This window comes from Cydia fagiglandana, chromosome 12 (genome assembly GCF_963556715.1).
Source record: "Cydia fagiglandana chromosome 12, ilCydFagi1.1, whole genome shotgun sequence".
In the NCBI taxonomy this organism is placed as follows: Eukaryota; Metazoa; Arthropoda; class Insecta; order Lepidoptera; family Tortricidae; genus Cydia; species Cydia fagiglandana.
The window spans coordinates 11042998-11064053 of record NC_085943.1 but is presented as its reverse complement, the minus strand read 5'-3'; the positions used below and the strand labels follow the sequence as shown (position 1 = coordinate 11064053).

General features: G+C 37.6%; 3 protein-coding genes across 3 annotated transcripts; 1 reads left to right on the top strand and 2 right to left on the bottom strand.

Annotated features, from left to right (window-relative positions):
• Positions 1-296: 296 nt before the first annotated feature.
• On the bottom strand, positions 297-1955 carry LOC134669581 (small ribosomal subunit protein eS17). The gene is made up of 3 exons (XM_063527231.1): positions 1865-1955; positions 1573-1724; positions 297-565 (listed from the first exon to the last, which is right to left on the bottom strand). Exons 1-3 carry the CDS (start codon positions 1865-1867, stop codon positions 319-321), a joined length of 402 nt encoding a protein of 133 aa, XP_063383301.1. The 5' UTR covers positions 1868-1955; the 3' UTR covers positions 297-318.
• Positions 1956-3812: 1857 nt separating this feature from the next.
• LOC134669642 (46 kDa FK506-binding nuclear protein) lies at positions 3813-17689 on the top strand. Its single transcript, XM_063527312.1, has 8 exons — positions 3813-3989; positions 7610-7837; positions 8694-8857; positions 9348-9496; positions 10009-10231; positions 12034-12210; positions 15996-16168; positions 16960-17689. Exons 1-8 carry the CDS (start codon positions 3980-3982, stop codon positions 17039-17041), a joined length of 1206 nt encoding a protein of 401 aa, XP_063383382.1. The 5' UTR covers positions 3813-3979; the 3' UTR covers positions 17042-17689.
• On the bottom strand, positions 17460-19200 carry LOC134669660 (UPF0729 protein AAEL015238). Its single transcript, XM_063527338.1, has one exon. It carries the CDS (start codon positions 18929-18931, stop codon positions 18665-18667), a length of 267 nt encoding a protein of 88 aa, XP_063383408.1. The 5' UTR covers positions 18932-19200; the 3' UTR covers positions 17460-18664.
• Positions 19201-21056: the final 1856 nt, after the last annotated feature.

Genomic DNA, 21056 nt, shown 5'->3' with positions numbered 1-21056 from the left:
GAAACTAGGAAATGAAAGTAGTGGATATTCTCGGTATTTACATACCTTAACACATTCACTGCCAAGAACCCGCTAGGTGGTTTCATTTATAGGAAATGGGGCGCTTGGCAGTTGGCACCGAAAACATAAAATATCTTTTTCTCCTAACTGTCTCAATGATTTAAAAAAAGTTTGGTACAAATATTATTTGTGCAAACTAACCTTTTAAGTATATTTGCTTCAGATGCTGAAGACTGTCCTCAAAAAGCATCATTTAATTAATTAAAAATACGTGCAAATAAAAATAAAACAACTAGTACATTTTAATGTTTATTATCCTTAATTACGTCTGCCACCATAACCACCAGAGGTAGTTGGCTGCGTCAGCTGGAGGCCATTAATGTTGTTGAAGTCTAGCATCTTCAACATCTCCTTGGTGTCGGGGTCAACCTCGATGATGTCATGCTCCAAGGCGGAGACTTCAGGGACGTAGTTGTCACGTCTCTCACGCTCCTCCTCCTGCAGTTTGATGGAGATTCCACGGACCTGGGAGTTCCTGAGACGCCTCATCAAGTGGGTGGCAAACCTACGAAAAATTTGCAAATTAGACAATAGAATGAAAAAAAAAATATCCTTGTAGGACAAAATGTACATGTTACCATTTTTTAGGGTTCCGTACTCAAAGGGTAAAACGGGACCCTATTACTAAGACTTCCGTCCGTCCGTCTGTCACCAGGCTGAATCTCACGAACCTTGATAGCTAGACAGTTGAAATTTTCACAGATGATGTATTTCTGTTGCCGCTATAACAACAAATACTAAAAACAGAATAAAATAAAGATTTAAATGGGGCTCCCATACAACAAACGTGATTTTTGACCAAAGTTAAGCAACGTCGGGAGGGGTCAGTACTTGGATGGGTGACCGTTTTCTTTTTGCTTTTTTTTGTTTTTTTTTTGCATTATGGTACGGAACCCTTCGTGCGCGAGTCCGACTCGCACTTGCCCGGTTTTTTTCTTATATGGATCCACATACTATTAATTGCAAAGATAAAGGGATATATAGGTCAATGAACTTTCACCAAAATTAACTGGGATCCTTGCATCTGGGATGAGGCCTTCACAGAATACAATATAAAATGAATGCCTTTAGTGGATTACTATTTGTCATAAACACAACACTGACTGACAGTACTGCCAATGCTTAGAATCATGAATTAGTACCAAGGTAATGACTGTTAGGTTAAGAATGCCTCTTCTGAAACAAATTGAGATACACCCACATCATGACACCATACTAAGTAAATTCTTACTTATGTTTTGTTTAACATTAAATTTATAATCTACATAAGTAGTTATAGTTTACTCGAAATGATTTAGTGTTCCACTTACAAGTTAGTGAAGTTCAGAATTGGACAAAAATTAACTACAATCTTCCAATAATTTATTGAAATTTGAAGGAAACGTGGATATCTTAAGGCAAATAAGGAAGGATACTAATAAGTTTAGTGATCTTAATCAATCAATGAAATTGAAGTCGGTTAAAAAGTATAACCTATAAGTAGTGTAATCAAAACAAGACATCTCGACTTACCCGGCGATCTTGTTACGAAGGGGCTTCGTAGGAATGATAGCGATTTCCTCACATATCCTCTTGTTGGTGTCGAAATCAAGGGTCAACCTTGTGTAGTATTTCTCAATAATGATTTTGGCTGCCTTCTTCACGGTCTTAGTCCTGACGCGACCCTGGAATGTGTCAGGTTATGGGGTAAATAGCGACATCACAAGATGAGTTTCCACGCAGAGTTTCCTAAAATACACTATCGTAGCACATATTGAAGAGATTGGAAAGATTGAATGGGATTTAACTAAAATAAAATATTCACCATGGTTAGGAATTACTGTTGCCGTCTCTGACAGTTTACAGAAAAGAATCTATTGTCTATGGTGCATAAAACGTCAAACGATGGCGAATAGGGCGAATAAAAATTCTTAAGCCGTTTTCACACTATCTTTTATTTACGGAGCAAATATATGGAGCAAAAGCGAAAACTGAAAGAATAAAATATTATTATTTAAAGGTATTGAAAATGCATTGTTGTATAGTTTAAAATTATCAAAAAATAGAACAAAAAAATGTAAATATATAGTCTAGCAAACACAACTAGAGTCTGTGCGGAAAGAGAAGAGTCGTGGGATTTGAGGGCGCGCCAGTGCTATTTTATGGTATTTGCTATGCTGACAACACTGGTCACGTGATTATAGTACGACACTAAAGGTCATGATACTTGAATCCCTTTTGTTCCGGTTTTTTACCACGGCTTACTAAACGGAGCCTGGTGGTGGTGTCGGCTCGTCAACTCAATCCTCTGATTTAGCGCAGGCACTAGTTTTCTTTTTAAAACACACTTGTAGATACTAAAAAGTGACAGTGCGATTGACAAAACTGCTAAAACTAGTTAAGAATCTGCCCAATACAACTGTAATTTTAGTACCAAACAAGATAGAGTCTCATTTATGTACTGCCTAATCTGTGCAGTCCAACAGTTATTAAAACCGGGTAGATCGTGTAGAAATTGGGCAATAGAACTGTAATTTTATCTGGGATATATTTCACCCATTGTAAACTTGACTTGTAATGTATGTTTACATTATTAATAATAAATATGAATATTAATAAAAATAGTGCATAAGTAGGTAGGCCTTATTGGGATATGTCCGGTTCTCTCATCTCACGATATTTTACTTCGCCGAAAAGTCACTGCTAAATATGAAATATAATTTCGTAACTAACAGAACCTACAAATAAAGAAATATTTTATTAGAAAAAGTTTTATTCAGAACCCGAGAACCTAGTAAACGAACTTACAAATAAAGAAATATTTTATTAGAAAAAGTTTTATTCTTTGTAATCGATCTCAGAATTAAAATATTCAATGTCACTTGTGTTTGAGCTAGCTTCAGAACAACCAGGGACACTCATAGAACTATCTTCATCTGAACTGGATGTGCTTGAATCCGGCACGTAGATTACGAATTCTTGCATATCACCTACTTAGCGGTCTTTTATTCGAGATACCGTAGGTACTTTTACACAATCCTGAAAAAGAAATTACATATAAATATGCATAAAATAGCAAGTATCAAGACTATTTGTCAGTTATTTTAAAGATCATGAATGACCTGCATATTTATGAAAATTAAAATTAATATATTTTGAATGAATATACTTACCGATTATGTACCGGATACAAGTTACTTAGGGGGCTTATTAAATACAACATCAATACCCGCGAATAGCGGAAACACGTTCCGCGACTTTTTGTAAGTCGATAGTCGGCTTTTAGCCGTTTTCTTCCCGCTGACAAAACCGAACAATGTTAAATATAATTTTCCTTGTGGTTTTATGGACGGTTTTATCGTGTTTTGAAAATATTATATACATAAAACTTGCGGTTTTTGTTAATAAAAATATACAATGACAGAAGTTTGTTTACTTTTTACAAGACAGGTGTCAAAGGTTTGATTGCCATATAAAATTTAAAATGTTAGTTCCCGTTTCTGCCACGACTCTTCTCTTTCCGCACAGACTCTAGTAAGAACCTGGAAAATAATACTCATCCCTTTCTTTTGGGTGCTAGTATTAGCGTAAGACAAAGACAGTATGAATCACTGTGTCTGTAGGAATGAATTTTACATTCTATTGTTTGAAATTACATCGGATCTGATTGATGGACAACAATTGGACAGCACTAAGTACTATGATGGACAATGAATGGGTGAATAATTCGAAAAACTATAGTCTATGGTTGTGTTTTATCTGTGGCGTGTTCGTTCCGGCCTGCCATTCCGAGTTCGCGCCGTGTTCAGTTCCAAATTAAATTGAGAGCATTGTGATTTTAAAGCGATATTGCAAATCGTTGGTGTCGAAACAGTTCCAGAAGTTGGAATTACTAAATAACAGTCTTTATTTAACCGTTACCATTGAATCTTTATCCACCATGTTTTGGGGTAAGTAATTTTAACCGGCGGGACCGCCACCACGTGTTTTCAACCGGTAACATGCTTCTTGGAAAAAACCTATACTTATAACGTAGCACCTCAACGTCCTTTGTTTAATATTAATGCAGCTCTGTCTCTACTAGACGTATTTCAACAAATTGTTCAGCTCGGAGACGTCATCATACCTACCTACCCATACTATAAAATGCACATATCTGCATCACAACCGCTGCATTTTGAAGTAGCTGTCACGATAAACATGTGTACATTCTTTTTTTTACGAAATAAATGTTTTCCTACGTCTTGCTTACGGCGTGCGTCAGGTTTTGAGCACCCTTTTTTAGGGTTCCGTACCCAAAAGGGAAAAAGCAGACTAGCTGAGTTGCCGCTGTAACAACAAATACGAACTGAAAACAGAATATAATATTACATTAAATGAAGCTCCCATGTAACAAACTTGATTCTTTTGCCGTTTTTGCCTTATGGTACGGAATCCTTTGTGCGCGAGTCCGACTCGCACTTGGTCGGTTTTTATCTATCTCATGTTGGAGAAAATAACCGCGTATCATAAATTGTGCTGTTGGTGCTACGTTGCCTTGAATTTTCCAAAAATACTTTTTTTTTAATTTCTGCTTGAGGACAGGTGTTGGTTATGGCATGGTAACTTTCATTACAATTTATAGTTTTTTTATGTTACAATTGTAATAATTAAATCAGAAATCGACGTAGGTATTTTAAGTTGGTTATCGTAATAAATATTATGTTATGAACAAAGAAATATTTATTTTTTTCTCAATGGCTGTATTTACTTGCGCAACTTGATTTAAAATCTTTACAAATTATATACCTAAATCTTCCTCAAGAATCACTCTATTGATAGGTGAAAACCGCATGATAATCCGTTTAGTAGTTTGTGAGTTTATTGCAAACATACAGACACATACGGTACTGGCAGGGGACTTTGTTTTATAATTATGTATTGATATAATAGCAAGAATAGATGCACACCACAGAGCTATTTGTTTAGACTTAAAATTTAATACTTCATCTCACTTAAAGCCGGCGCCTCACTTCGTTTATAACTTTCATGCTGGTAATTTTGAAATAATTAATGCTGAACTTTCGGTTATTAATTGGTTTAATTTCTTTAATAACATGAATATAGATGACTGTCTAACTAAATTTAATAACTTGATTAAAACTTTAATTTCCAAGTATATTCCACAACGAATTGTTCGTCAGCCTACTTGTTCCGCCCCTGTTTGGCATAGCTCACCCCTACGTAAGATATTAAGAGAAAAACGAAAATATCATAAACGTTGGAAATTATACGGCAACCCCTTAGACTATCAGACTTTTAGTACTCTGCGCAAACGAGCCAACAAATTAGAGCTGGAATGTTATAATAATTATATATCTTATTCAGAAAGTAAAATCAAAAGTCATCCTAATTTTTTCTGGTCTTACGTAAAGTCTATATTCTCTAAAAATAAACCACCTCAATCAATGCACTATAAAGGCATAACTAGTTCTGACGGCGAACAGATATGTAATTTTTTCAATTGTCATTTTCAATCAGTTTTTGAAAAACCTATTAATCTAGACCTGGGTGACATAATAAATAGTCCAGCGCCTGATTCTATTATCGATCTAGGTACCATAGAGATAAATTACAACACAGTTTTACAATATTTAAAAACAGTTAATGTCCATAAAGGTGCTGGACCCGATGGCATTCATCCGCTTCTAATCAAATCTTGCAGTTCTACCCTTGCAACTCCTATCACCTTACTATATACTAAGTCAATTAAAGACGGCGTTGTGCCCAAAACTTGGAAACAAGCATGGGTCACTCCTATTCCCAAGGGTTCAGTAACTAGTGATGTTGTAAATTACCGTCCCATTTCTAAATTATGTATTCTTGGTAAGTTACTTGAAAAAATTGTTACTGACCAATTATTTAATGTTGTACGTCGCCATATAGTTCCAAATCAGCATGGTTTTTATAAGGGTAGATCTGTTGACAGTAATTTACTAACCTTTACTGATGAAATTTATAGTGCAATGGATGATGGTTATAGTGTGGACGCTATTTATACTGATTTTTCCAAGGCATTCGACAAAATTTGTCACTATACGCTATTGTCTAAGCTTTGGAGGCTTGGTATACATGGCGACCTCTTTCGCTGGATCAAATCCTACGTTGAAAACAGGAGTCAGGCGGTTGTCTTGTTGGGCTATCAATCTCAATGGATGTCTGTCAGTTCTGGAGTGCCTCAGGGCTCTCACTTAGGTCCTTTGCTTTTTACTCTTTATGTGAATGACATGACTAATCACATCCAGAACTCTAAAGTATTACTTTACGCAGATGACACAAAGATTTTTAGGATAGTTAAAAATATTAGCGATTGCGAAAAATTGCAAGATGATTTAAACAACTTAGTTAGCTACTGTGAAATAAATAACCTGTTTCTTAACTTAGATAAATGCAATGTCATCACTTTCTCAAAAAAGAAAAATGTAATTAATTATTCCTACACTCTATCCGGTAAAACCTTAAACAGAGTAACCGAAATCAGAGATCTCGGTGTGATTATGGATAGCAAACTCACTTTTATCCCACACATTGACAAAATGCTAGCAAAATCATACAAACAGTTAGGATTCATTATGCGTGTTGGCAAACCATTTAAAAGCCGCCTAACATATAAAATTCTTTACAATAGTTTTGTTCGAAGTCACCTTGAATTTTGTAGCTCAGTATGGAAACCTTTTTATAAAGTACACATTGACAGAATTGAGCGACTCCAGAAAAGATTTATTAAATCACTGGCCTTCAGGACTGGACTAACCTATACCGCTGACTATACTGATACTTGTAAACGTCTAAATATACAAACTCTTAGTCACCGTCGTGATGCTAATGATTCCGTTTTGCTCTTCAAAATTTTCCGTTCACAATTAGATGCCCCTATTCTTTTACATAAAATCTGTTTTAGAGTTCCGCGAAGACGAGAGCGCCGTTGTCGTAAAAGAAACTTATTTTCTATACCATTCTGCAGGACTGGCTACGGTAGAAACGTATTCATTAAACGCGCATGTAAACTATTTAATGAAAACCTTAAACTTAATGATGTAGACTTCTTTCACTGTACACTAACACAACTTAAGAATGCATTTAAATATTGAATTTAACTAAATTTATAACTTGCTTAACGCACTTAAAATGTATTTTTTGACAAAGTATCAAATCATAGATTTACAAATTTCTAGTATATAGTAATTGCAATAATACAAATTAAGTCTTTCTCTTATATAGTTAATAGCCACGGACCTATTTATATGTTTTTCTGTTATGAAACTATAGGTCTATTCTTATTGTCTTTAAAATATGTTCATAATCCATGTATGACTGTTTGTTTCTGAATAAATAATAAAAAAAAAAAAAAAAAAGAATAGCACAAGACCGTGAAAAATGGACATCTTTGGAAGAGGCCTTCACCTAACGGGTTCCTACAAATTAAATCAACAAAAATATATTAACAATCTTTATGTATAACGAAAGGCTTTTTATTTTTATTTTATTTATTTATTTTTTTATTTTATTGATATAATATATTATTTAACAGGACTGATAATGGAACCGAACAAACGGTACACCCAAGTGGTGGAAAAGCCGTTCCACATATCCCAGGCGGCGATGGACATCTCCACAGGCGATAATGACCCGTGCCAAGTCATGGTGGTGGTCGACGGAAAGAACTTCTTAGTGTGCACACTCCAGAAGAACAAGAATATCCAAGTGCCGTTGGATCTGTACTTCAAATCGGGAGATGCTATTTCATTTTTGACAAATGGTAAGTTGTGATTGGAAATTCTGGATCATACTCCAAAGCATGTTTAACAATTTCACCATAGTGTGGGGTCCATTCAACCCAAATTTATGAAGTGTGTTAATTTATAAGTAACATATATATGGCTTTCCATCAGAGGGGGGTGCAGCTTCATCTGCAATGAGGATGTTTCTATCAGAATTTCTGTTGTAATTTCAGATGGAAACATCCTTAAGGTTCATTTTACTATGGAAATTGACAATAACAGCGACGGTAATTTCAGATGGAAACATCCTTAAGGTTCATTTTACTATGGAAATTGACAATAACAGCGACGCGTTTAGTACTAGTAGTGCAGCTGCGGTCAGAAATGGAATGTTACCCTTATTGTACTTGAAGCATAAGGTACCCTTCTGGGATGAAAACCCACATATTAATAAACAGTTATTTTATTTGTGTTAAGTTGACATATCTAAATACCACCAATAGGTATTGATAAACCTACAACTTTTATGCAAGCAAAACGTACATTATAGAGTACAGTTATCACTGATTATTATCCTCTAGCCGCCCATACGTCAAACCTTGCCAAGCAAAATTAATTTTTATTTTGTCAATGCAAAGTTCCAATTAGAATGGAACAGGAGACCTTTTTATAGGTCTCTGGGCGGCTAGAGGTTATTGACAATCCAGGCAGCATGTTTGGCATGTTTGGCAATGGTGACATGTTTTCCATCCAATTTCAATATAGATATTTTGAAAAATAAGTCCCTATTGTACTGATTTAAGCCATAGTATTGAAAAAAAAAAGCGAATTGACGCAGCACACAGACATATATTGAAAATGTTTTCCTTCATTAATCACAACAAATACCTGCAGGAAAGTGCAATGTCCACTTAACTGGCTACCTGGACCCTGAGTTTGAAGACGAAGAGGAGTCTGAAGGTGAGGAGGAGGAGGAAGAGGAGGAGGCCCCCACGCTGGTGTCCGCAGCCAAGAGGAAGCTCGAGAATAGCAATGAGAAAAATGCCAAAAAGCAAAAGGTAACAAACAAGTAATAATTGCACCCTTTACTTTTTTTCGAAAAATTATTATTTCTATTCAGAATCATGAGGACTATCAATTTAAAAAGGTGTCTGAAATATTTTTCAGTTTTGTGCCTCATTTCCACATACATTTTGTATGAATCGTCACAAAACTGACTGCCAATTTTTGTACAAAAAGCTGTGGACACTTTTTTTCTTAATGGTACACTTTTTTTTCTAAAAACTCTAAGTTGCAAGTGCTCAACGGCTGCAGTGGCCGCTTTATATGACACACACTTGATTGGCACTTGTATGGTAAAAAAAATCTTATATGGAAGTACCATAACCCACACTATTAACTGTACATAGGTGGACCTTATGCCTTTTGTAATAAGGTACACCAATGTACAGGTGGGAGTGTTGCTATGTTTTCCGAGCAAAGCTTGATCTCCCAGATATTAAACCTTTATATAAATAACTTTATAACACATTTCTTTTCACTCAACAGAAGGACAAGAAAGCCGCCCAGGCTGACAGCTCAGACTCCGATGATGAAGGTGAAGACCAGCTCCAGAAGATCCTTGATGGTGAAGACCTGGACACAGACGACAATGATGAGTCCTTCAAGCTAAACACCACGGCTGAGGATAGTGACAGGTAAAAATATTACAGGTTTTAAGCAGAAGAAAGAAAATTGGGAATTATAGTTAAACCTGTAATTCAATGTGTGTTTAGTTAGAAAAATTAATGCATTTGAAGTTATGCAGGCTGCTAAGATCTTTATCTGGCCAATTCAAATGAAAATACCTCAAGGCATATTGCTCTCTTCACCTTACATGGTTGGGTTTGATGTTTTGGATGATAGGATTTGGATTCTATTGTAGGGTTGCCATAACTCGACCGAGGGATGCCAATCGGGACACAATGACATCAAAGTTATTTACAGCATATACTTGTCATAATAAAGTAAATATGAACGATAAAATAGGCCAGGTCAAGAGCACCCGGCGAGCGTGTATGAGTAATATTATGAAAGTGAAGGAAGCGAAAGAGGTATGTCAGGATCGTAAGCAAGTGGAAATCTGTGGTCTCTGCCTACCCCTCCGGGAAATAGGCGTGATTATATGTATGTATATGAATGATCATGAGAAGTAAAAAATGTTTCACAGTGATGAAGAAGATTCCGATGACGAAGAGGAAGCAGAAGACGAGGAGGGCGAGGATGAAGAGGAAGAGGAGTCCTCAGAGGAGGCTGAGACCACCCTCGACACCAGCAAGGAGGAGGCCAAGGTCGACACGTCCAAGCTGAGCAAGTCGGCCAGGAGACGCCTCAAGAAGAAGCTGCAGAAGGAGGGAAAGGAGCCTCAGCTCAACGGCGTCGACAAGCCTAAGGTTGGTATTGTCATTGATTTTGAGACCGGGGGCTTACCATGATGTTCTTATAGCGATTCTGTTTAGGACCTAAACTGAATTGGTAAGGGACGGAGCTATGCGACTTATACACGGTGTAACATGAGTAAACCGAATAATTTTAACAGCGTATTCCTGATCATATTTAGAGACAAAAATGTCCTATAAACTTTTTTAAATTCGCCTAGATTCAGAGATATTATTAATTTAAAAAAAAAACAAGTTTTTATTGTTACATAGCCTAAAAGGCCTTTTTGATGGTGATGTTGCTGCTATGGGACGTAGTCTAAATATCCTTATTGATAGATGTCAAAAAGTGACAAGTAACACTGCAAAAAGTAGGTTCTACGAAAAAAATAAAATTAAAAATCAATTTTAAGTGACAAGTTACCAATAACATTTATTTTTTATGTACAAATACATTCAAAAAATTTAAAAAACAAAAAAAAAAAATTTTTGGCGAAATTTACCTATACTCATATTACATTTTTTACTTCTTTTGACCTCAGATATGCGTGGTTAAAATTATTCGGTTTCCTCATGTTACACCGTGTATAGCAAGGAGGAGGCCAAGGTCGACACGTCCAAGCTGAGCAAGTCCGCCAGGAGGCGCCTTAAGAAGAAGCTGCAGAAGGAGGGAAAGGAGCCTCGGCTCAACGGCGTCGACAAGCCTAAAGTTGGTATCTATGCAAACCTTTGACAGTTGCCAACCCCATTGCTCAAAGGTTAACTGAAAGAGATCCCTTAAAGGGATAAGTTCGCCTTTGTACTAATGACGAATGTTATTTTTCCTGTTTTGTTTTTATTTTTGTACAATAAAGTGTTTTACTACTACTACTACTATTGTTATTGAGAACGATTTTGAGACCAGGCGGCGTAGCACGGTCGCGTTTTTATCGCTTATCACCATGCCTGTCACGTTCTAATAAGTAAGTGCGAAAGGGACGCGCATAGTGATGGGCGATAAAAATGGAACCGTGCTGCGCCCGTAGGGGTTTACCATGATGACCTTATTGCGATTCTGTTTAGGACCTAAACTTAATTGTGCTAAGGGGCTATTCATAAATTACGTCATTTCAAATTAGGGGGGGGGGGGTCTGGACATCGGATGACGGTAGTATGATGTAGAAGGAAATGCTTGGGGTCATTCGAAGCATGATTTTAGGAAGGGGGGGTCAAAAAGTCAAAAATGGATGACGTAATTTATGGACAGCACCTAAGGGACGGCGCTATGCGACTTATATAGCTCCATAAAAAAAGCGGCTCTTTAGCATTTCAGTTTAGGTCATAAACAGAATCGCAATAAGGACATCATGGTAGGCCCCTGGTCTAGACTTGGCTAGACAAGTGACAGTCATTCTCACTTGTGATAGTGAGACAACTAGTGAGTTGGAATTGTTTATAGAAAACAGCAGTCGAAAGTAAAATAATGTATGGAAATTATCACTTAAGTTTTTGTTGCATCTGTCATCCCAATACATTTTTCTATATGTTCGATGTATGATCTTGGCTGGGCCCCGTTTTTGCCAGCAAAGAGAAAGCTTGACGAAATGGTTTATTCCACTCAGCGAAACACAGTTACATTTGTTTCAGTGAAATTTTCCATTTAGGTAGTATTAGAATAGAATAAGGCTGCTCACTAAGCAAATTTTTTCATTTACAAATTAGCACTTTCTTATGATATTGCAATGTTTGTGCTCACTGATTTCCGTATATTTATTCCTACATGGAAAATTTTAAATTGAAATTAAACTAAAGAATTCTGACAAATAATTAAATTACAGAAAGACGCTAAAGGCGAGCAACAGCAGAAAGAAAAGAAGAAGCCAGAGGCCAAGAAGGAAGCCCAACAGAACGGACAAGTCGAAAAGAAGGAAAAGAAAGTCATCAGCGGAGGCGTGGCCATTGAGGACTTGAAAGTTGGAAACGGACCTGTTGCGAAGCCAGGCAAAAATGTTATGGTTAGCTATCATTGCTTATACAAGTTTAAATGAGCATTTTGACTTAATTGAACGCATTTTCACTTAATTGAACACTAACGGCCGGTCAGCAATCATTACATAACTGACGGTCAATGTCAAATCCCATACATTTTGTCAGGAATGTAATGGTTAGACGTTACTGAAACACGACTTAAGTCGCGCTTAACTTGTACAAGTTAAATGAAAATGCCCAAATATCTGATGACACTGATAACTTTTTTTACATTCCGCTTCAAGCTTCAATATTTATTTAGCAAATAGGCCAAAAGGGCACTTTTACACGTCCATTGAATTTGCATACAAGCAAAAATAATAACAATACATCAACAATTTTTTCACTGCTAGGCTACTATTTTGCTGTGAATGCGGGAAGAGAAGCTATATTTAAACCGTCTAGGTTTAAATAGTGGCGCCTTTCTGTCTTTCTGTGAAACGGAGCATTTTGCCGCCCATAATTTTCATGATTTTTTTTTGTTTAAAATAATAGATAAATCAGTTAGTAATCATTTTTATGGGATAAAATATATAAACTCTTAGAAAAAGTGACATTTACTATAATTTTACAATTATTAGTCCAAAAAAGACCTTGTCAAATGTTCATATAATCAGAGTTTTTTTTCGCTACGTGAGCACTAGGATTAAGCAGCAGATTTTAGTAGTTATATTTTAAGTGTACTGTTTAACAGAGGTGGTTAGTAAGAAGTAATTATAGCCAGCTACGGACTGGTTAAATACTATATGAAGCCGCTAGCTACCTTCTACTTAAAAAAAAAATTGTGCAGCTTTTTACCAACCGCTTGAGATAAGGGTAGCGTCTTGGGTCGTCCCATTCGTTTTTCGTCATGTTCTTAAATTAGCCCTATTCTGCTTTCGTCACTCATTCTACATTCGTTACAATCGTCAGTGGCTTTCAATGTAGAATAAGTGACGAAAGTAGAATAGGACTAATTTAAGAGCGCTCTTACAAGAAAAGTCGAAATAATGCAAAATTGATGATACTAGTCGACGAAATTCAGAACTTTGTGCTACTTATTAGAAACAATGAGTACTTGTTCCAGTAAAAGCGTCTTCTTATCTTTTTAAATATCGTTGTAAATATTAGAAAAAGGACTTATTAAATTAGTAATGAATTTTTTTCTGATGGTCGTTTCCGAAAAACCGCGTGAAGCACTGAACGGCAAGCTCTTATTTGGAAATGTTGAGAAGTTTACTCTGCTAAACCTGGCTATTTTGTATTACTAATACCCTGTACTTTAGGCATATCAAACGATATTTTTCCTACATACCTTTGAGAAAGAGAAAATCAAAGTAAAACGAACTCAATTTTCTCTCCGAAACAAGTGTCAATTTCTACGAAAATCTACTTAATATCGAAGTCATTTTCATACTCAAGCAAACTGCAACGTTTGCTTATACTGTTGGTATACATTAGTGTTTATGAAATTCTACTATAATTTTTTGGCAATTTTTTTAAAACTACTCTATATTACCGATGACGCGCGCTCGCCAGCTCAGTGCCGCGGCAGAGCTTGTACAGGCAGGACGTGTGTCGATCGGCTCCGCACATTTTCAACGGCGACGACGAGGTTTTTTATCATTGTGTGCGGCGGGCGCCGTGTAAAACGCTATACTGTGTGCGTGTAAACCGCAACGAGAGACTTTGATCCTAGCACTGTTTTTATAGTATTATAATTTATAATGGTACAGTTTAATAAACTACCGGACAGGATTAAAAATATTTGAAACGACCTGACATTCTATATGTATTTATTTGACTCAAGATAGTACTCAGGGTCTGATGATGGAGCCGGAAGGTGGTCACCGGTACCAATCAACCATGCAACTAAACCACTTCGTGTATAGGCTCGTTTTATTCGTCTTAACAAGATCTTTGACACAAAATAGTACTCAGGGTCTGATGATGGAGCCAGAAGGTGGTCACCGGTACTAATCAACCATGCAACTAAACCATTTCGTGTTTGGGCTCGTTTGATTCGTCTCAACAAGATCTTTGACACAAGATAGTACTCAGGGTCTGATGATGGAGCCGGAAGGTGGTCACCGGTACCAATCAACCATGCAACTAAACCACTTCGTGTTTAGGCTCGTTTTATTCGTCTTAACAAGATCTTTGACACAAGATAGTACTCAGGGTCTGATGATGGAGCCGGAAGGTGGTCACCGGTACCAATCAACCATGCAACTAAACCACTTCGTGTTTGGGCTCGTTTGATTCGGCTCAACAAGATCTTTGACTTAAGATAGTACTCAGGGTCTGATGATGGAGCCGGAAGGTGGTCACCAGTACCAATCAACCATGCAACTAAACCATTTCGTGTGTAGGCTCGATTTATTCGTCTCAACAAGATCTTTAACACAAGATAGTACTCAGGGTCTGATGATGGAGCCGGAATGTGGTTACCGGTACTAATCAACCATGCAACTAAACCATTTCGTGTTTGGGCTCATTTGATTCGTCTCAACAAGATCTTTGACACAAGATAGTACACGAAGTGGTTTAGTTGCATGGTTGATTGGTACCGGTGACCACCTTCCAGCTCCATCATCAGACTCTGAGTATCACCTAGTGTCAAAGATCTTGTTGAGACTAATCAAACGAGCCTAAACATGAAGTGGTTTAGTTGCATGGTTGATTGGTACCGGTGACCACCTTCCGGCTCCATCATCAGACTCTGAGTATCACCTAGTGTCAAAGATCTTGTTGAGACTAGTCAAACGAGCCTAAACATGAAGTGGTTTAGTTGCATGGTTGATTGGTACCGGTAACCAACTTCCAGCTCCATCATCAGACTCTGAGTATCACCTATATAGTGTCAAAGATCTTGTTGAGATGAATAAAACGAGCCTAAACACGATGTGGTTTAGTTGTATGGTTGATTGGTAATGGTGACCACCTTCCAGCTCCATCATCAGACCCTGAGTACTGTCTTGTGTCAAAGATCTTGTTAAGACGAATCAAACGAGCCCAAACACGAAATTGTTTAGTTACATGAGAGACTGGTACCCGTTGCCACTTTCCGGCTCCATCATCAGACCCTGTGTATCTTCAGTGTCAAAGATCTTGTTGAGACGAATCAAACGAGCCCAAACACGAAGTGGTTTAGTTACATGATAGACTGGTACCCGTGGCCACCTTCCAGCTCCATCATCAGACCCTGTGTATCTTCAGTTTCTTGTAACTTGTTTCTTTTAAATAAGCGAGTACCTGTAATTTCTTTCGAGTAATATACGTTCATAAGTACGAGTATGGGGCTATTCATAAATTACGTCGTTTCAAATGGGAGGAGGGGGGGGGGGGGGGTCTGGACATCGGATGATGGTAGCATGACGTAGGAGGAAACAGAGTCATCCGAAGCATGATTTTTGAATGATTTGAGGGATGGGGGGGTCAAAAATAGATGACGTAATTTATGAACAGCCCCTATGTACATTTGCACTGCATTTAGTATTTTCGTACTTACCAAATAACAGTTTTAGGTCTTTATAAGTTAAGTACAGTTAGTGTTGTTATGGTTGATTTCAATATGCTTCGCGAAGGATCAAGAATGTTTAATCCATCATTGTAGTGCGAGTGTGGTAGAAGGGATCGGAATACTGAGCTCGCACGGCCTGCCGCAGCGCGTAAAATACCTAAACTCGCTCAACCCCGAAATGTAATAGCACTCTTAAGAACTGACGAAAAACGAATGGGACGACCCAAGACGATACCGAGATAAGTGTCCTATAATTGTGTAAATATCCAGGTATACTATGAAGGACGGCTGAAGTCCAACAACAAGATGTTCGACAACTGCCTGAAGGGGCCCGGGTTCAAGTTCCGCCTGGGCGGCAAGGAGGTGATCACCGGCTGGGACGTCGGCATCAACGGCATGAAGGTCGGCGGCAAGAGGCGCATCGTCTGTCCACCCAACATGGCGTAAGTTACTCTATACATTAACAGGGGGGGTGTCACTACGCAGTTTAGGTACATTTGGCCGGCTGGCCTCCCGGGCAGGGCAGGCGTATGGCAGTGGGCTGCCGCTCGACCGCACGATCGGCGTGTCACGTGGCGCTCGCGCAAAGGAGATTCACGGTTCGTGCGCGGTTATAAGTTTCATTTCTGCTGCAGGCGGCGAGTATAGGTATAATTTTATACCTAAATCTGACTTTTGTGAAGGAGTGAATTTTCTGTACTATTAGTTATTCTGTGACATTAGGAAATAGGTGTGGGTTGTCAATTGCTGATCACATTCATTCAACCAAATAAGTTATCAGAGGTATATACCTCATAGAGGTATGTATCTCATCTTCCTCGCGTTGTCCCGGCATTTTGCCACGGCTCATGAGCCTGGGGTCCGCTTGGCAACTAATCACGAGAATTGGCGTAGGCACTAGTTTTTACGAAAGCGACTGAAATCTGACTTTTCAATCAAGAGGGTAAACTAGACCTTACTGGGATTAGTCTGGTTTCCTCACGATGTTTTCCTTCACCGAAAAGCGACTAGTAAACATGAAATGATATTTCGTACATAAGTTTTGAAAAACTCATTGGTACAAGCCAGGGTTCGAACCCGCTACCTCTGGATTGAAAGTCGCATGCTCTTACCGCTAACCCACCAGTGCCTTAGAATTGAAATTGATTCTCATTGATGACCCCTGCAAGTGATGGGTTTATCACTTTTTATCTGTTTTAGTTATACATTTTTAATTAAATAAATCTATCCTCAGGTACGGTGCTAAAGGCTCCCCTCCAGTCATTCCGCCTAATTCCACCCTAGTCTTCGAAGTGGAACTGAAGAACGTCAAATAGGTGTAAGGAAGCTGTCGCCAGTGTCACGGACACTAGTTTGTTTCGGATCCGCCGAGGTTGTTGAATGTTGCCATGAATGAGAAGATTGTTTGATCGTGGTTTGATAATGCAAGATTTTTTCTTATCATATTTTTCCTTGTATTGACTGGTTTAGGATGAAACTACCTTGCTTTATCAGATCATTGTTTGCTCATGTTAAGGTGCTTGTATGAAGTATCTGCAATGTTATTGCACAAAATGCACAATTTGTAACATCTGTTCCTAACCACATTGCAGAAACTTCATACTTGTGTTAGACTGTAAGCTTGTATAAGTTAGATTGTAAGAATTCTACTGGACATAATTATGAGTATTTCATTGACTTGTAATTCAATATTTTATGTTAATTTAAACACTGAATTGTAATAAAATAGTTTCCATCATAATCAGTAGAAGATCTACTTACATTTGGCAGTTTTAATAATTAAAGGCCTCTTTTGTAAGTCAATAAATTGTAAAAACTACCTGCATTGAATATTGCCGTCTGGTTGTTATATTTTATATGTCATATTCATATGTGATTAACTTCAGTACATTTACACAAGCAATATATTTGTCACTAATGAAATCATGGCAATAGAATCGCAGGAATAAAATTTCCGAATTCCAGTACCATTGTTTTATTTCACATTAGTCAAGACAGTAGAGTTACACCAAGAAAAATCTGCAGCGATTTTGATAGCCCATGCAGTGTGTTATTTATGTACTATCACTGTGTGGGCTATCAAAATCGCTACAGACTTTTCTTGGTGTAACTTTTAACAGTATAATAAACCTAGTCATATTATAATATTTATTGCATTCCAGTAGTTTCATATAACCAAAATATTACTAAGGATTTTACCTGATATTTAAATTTGCTAAACAAAACGTTGAAAAAAAAAGCAATATCCCATGTCAGCCACCCAAGTGGTGCATCAGTTGACAAGGAATGTTTGCTACTTATGCTATGGGAAATCACTCTTTTCTACAGCTCAAATGAGTGTATGGAATAAAAAAGTACTCATACATTTTGAGTAGTACAAATAAGTTCAAAAGCAACCAAAAGTTATCCTATTGAGATTATGTGCATATAAAAATCGGTAAAATTGACAATTAAATATACAGGAATGTTTTCTGCAGCAATGTGCAGTGGTCACAATAATAAAATTATCCTTATAAGACTCATGTTCATTATATATTCATTGCAACCTGAAATAAACCCTTCTTGATCCAAATAAAGTAGCATTCCTTTTGTTTCATAGCTTTTTCAAACAAATTAAATGCATTCCAATTTGATTATAGAACAAGTTGAAAATTATAATGAGTAAGATTTTGTATTGTGGGCCTTACAAAGTTATATTTAAATCGATTTAATACTCAACATGCTATAATATAAAATTCATCTAGCTGACATCTCCAATAACACAACAAAATAATATAGTTTTTTTTACACTTCCTAAATAAATGAATTTGAATACTACAAGTGCAAGTATTAAAAACAAAGAATCACATAAAGTTAAAGATAAAAGTATGTACAGTTACAAGGTAAATGCACTTGCTCTAACAACACATATATTAAGAAACAATGGAAACATCAACAAACTATTCTGCTTTTAGTCGCTCATTGCACTTTTCTTTGTCGTCTTTTGACGCTTCGCTGCCCTTGTCTTCATCTGCTTTGTTCTCCAACTTCTTCTTTCCAAACATACAAACTCCTCCTTCACAACTGAAAGGGGCTTCCGTCTTCACTACGTTTCCGTCCGCGTCCTTCACTGCCCAAGGATTCCAGAATCGAAGCACGTATGGCTGGATAAATCTGTGCCAAATGAACAGCAGCAGCGGGATGATGAAGCAAGGCACACAAACCATGTTGACGCACGACTCAAACTTGTATGAGAGTGTCACGTATCTGTAGAATCGTCGAAAATACGTGACCAAATTGCTTATTCAGAATATGCAAGATTTCCAAGTCGTGTTTGTCAATGCCGTTTCTTAGAGCGATGACTATGCATATATTATGTTCCAAACTACAAAAGTTACAATTTGGTACTCCAAAATCACTTCACTTTATTTTTGCGGATAAATTATTATCACATTACATTACCACTTCATTACCATTATCCATAGACATAATATATATATAGACGTAGTCTCAGCGAGCTGTCACTGTTGCCACTTTTGTTTAGTGTACGATTAACAATGAGGCCCACGTTGCTGTAGCCATGTCGATAAAGTCATATCGATAAACTATCGACATTTCTTGCAATTTTAATTTTACTTCAAAGACTTAACGATACCTAAAATGACCAAAAACGCTTTTATTCTTTATTGTGGTTATCAGATCACAATTTTATAGTCACGCCCCAGCAGGGAACCAAGGGAAAGTTCAGATATTTAATTAAAATACATAAATACCTCCTAAAATAGGTGTTCCGCAATAATTGAATTATATTATTATATTATAATATATTCATTATCCATTAGCATTTCAATAATGTTTATGTTTAACGAAGATATTGAAGCTTCAATTAATCGCTATTACGTTCCGCTGTGTAGCGTTTATCGATATATAACATGATTAACATCGACTTTTCACATCCCTAAAAGAGCACACATATACGCTTTTACGCACACATACACAGGGTGGGCGCATCAAGAAAGGCAACACTTGATTTGAAGTCCGCCTTGTCAACAGTATGGTTGTCCTTTTTTGACAAACGGCATTTTAAAAGAGCGAGGTGAGAGAAATGATACTAGTTGCTGCGTCGTGAAAGAGAACAGAAAAGGTTGGGCCCTTGCCATTATCAAAGTATCAGACGAGCTTATGTCAAAGTCAGATTATGAATGTCATTGTCAAAATGAAACAATTAATGTACAGCCGAGTAATGTCCGAGCCGACCGGCCACACACGCACGGAATGACATGTGCTAGCAAGAGAGCGCTATGCATTTGTAGAGCGTCGTCCCGTTCCCACCTGTCATTCCGTACGGAAACCGAATGAAAATTCCGTATAGTCCTTGGAGGATATAACCAACGGAGACGCCATGTCTAAAATTTTCGGTACAAAATAGTCTGCCGTTTTTTGCGGGGGAGGGGCACATCAAATGTATAGGTACGTCATGTCAGATAAACGTCAGTCCATACATATGGTTGACATGAGGTTGACCATTGGCCGCCTATTTTCGACAGAGGGGAACGCCTGTTAATGGCGGCTCCATTGTTAATTACTCCGAGGTATAGTCAGACCGTAAAAAGTCTGCAGCGATTTTGATAGCCCACGCAGCGCAAGTGTCATTTCATGATTTATGATTTACACTGCGTGGGCTATCAAATCCGCTGCGGACTTTGTTTGGTGCGACTATACGTCGGAGAAAATCGGCTGTGACAGACGGACAGACAGACAGACGCACGAGTGATCCTATAAGGCAGCGGTCGGCAACCTGCGGCCCGCGGGCCGCATGCGGCTCGTGAAACTGTCACTTGCGGCCCGAGTGCCGCCTTGGCTATTTTTTATGTAATAGTGACAAACGACAATGTCTCATTAAGTCATAAATATTAACAAAGTACGGCCCGCGTCACCTCCGTTTCTTCTCTCTTCTCACTCTCTGCGAAAAGGTTGCCGACCGCTGCTATAAGGGTTCCGTTTTTTCCTTTTGAGGTTTTCAACTTGACCTTTCTTGTAAGTTTTCGGGCCTAAGCATAATTTATAGTAGTAAGTAGCCAAAGACAATCCTATAGGATTGTCCTTGGTAGTAGCAGAGCAGTAGGTTAAAATAATGCATTTCTAAAATGATACAACTTTACTCACAACCAACTTTATATTTCTTTTCAACAAACAAACTTTGGAGCTCTCTTTACTTACATTACATCATTTAAATTCGTAACGTGTACTGTGGTTATCTACCTATATGAGGTAAGTTTGCCAAAACTTTCGAACTTGACCGGGGTTTCATTGACGAATTTATTTCGTTATTTGTTATATCCGTGATGTGTG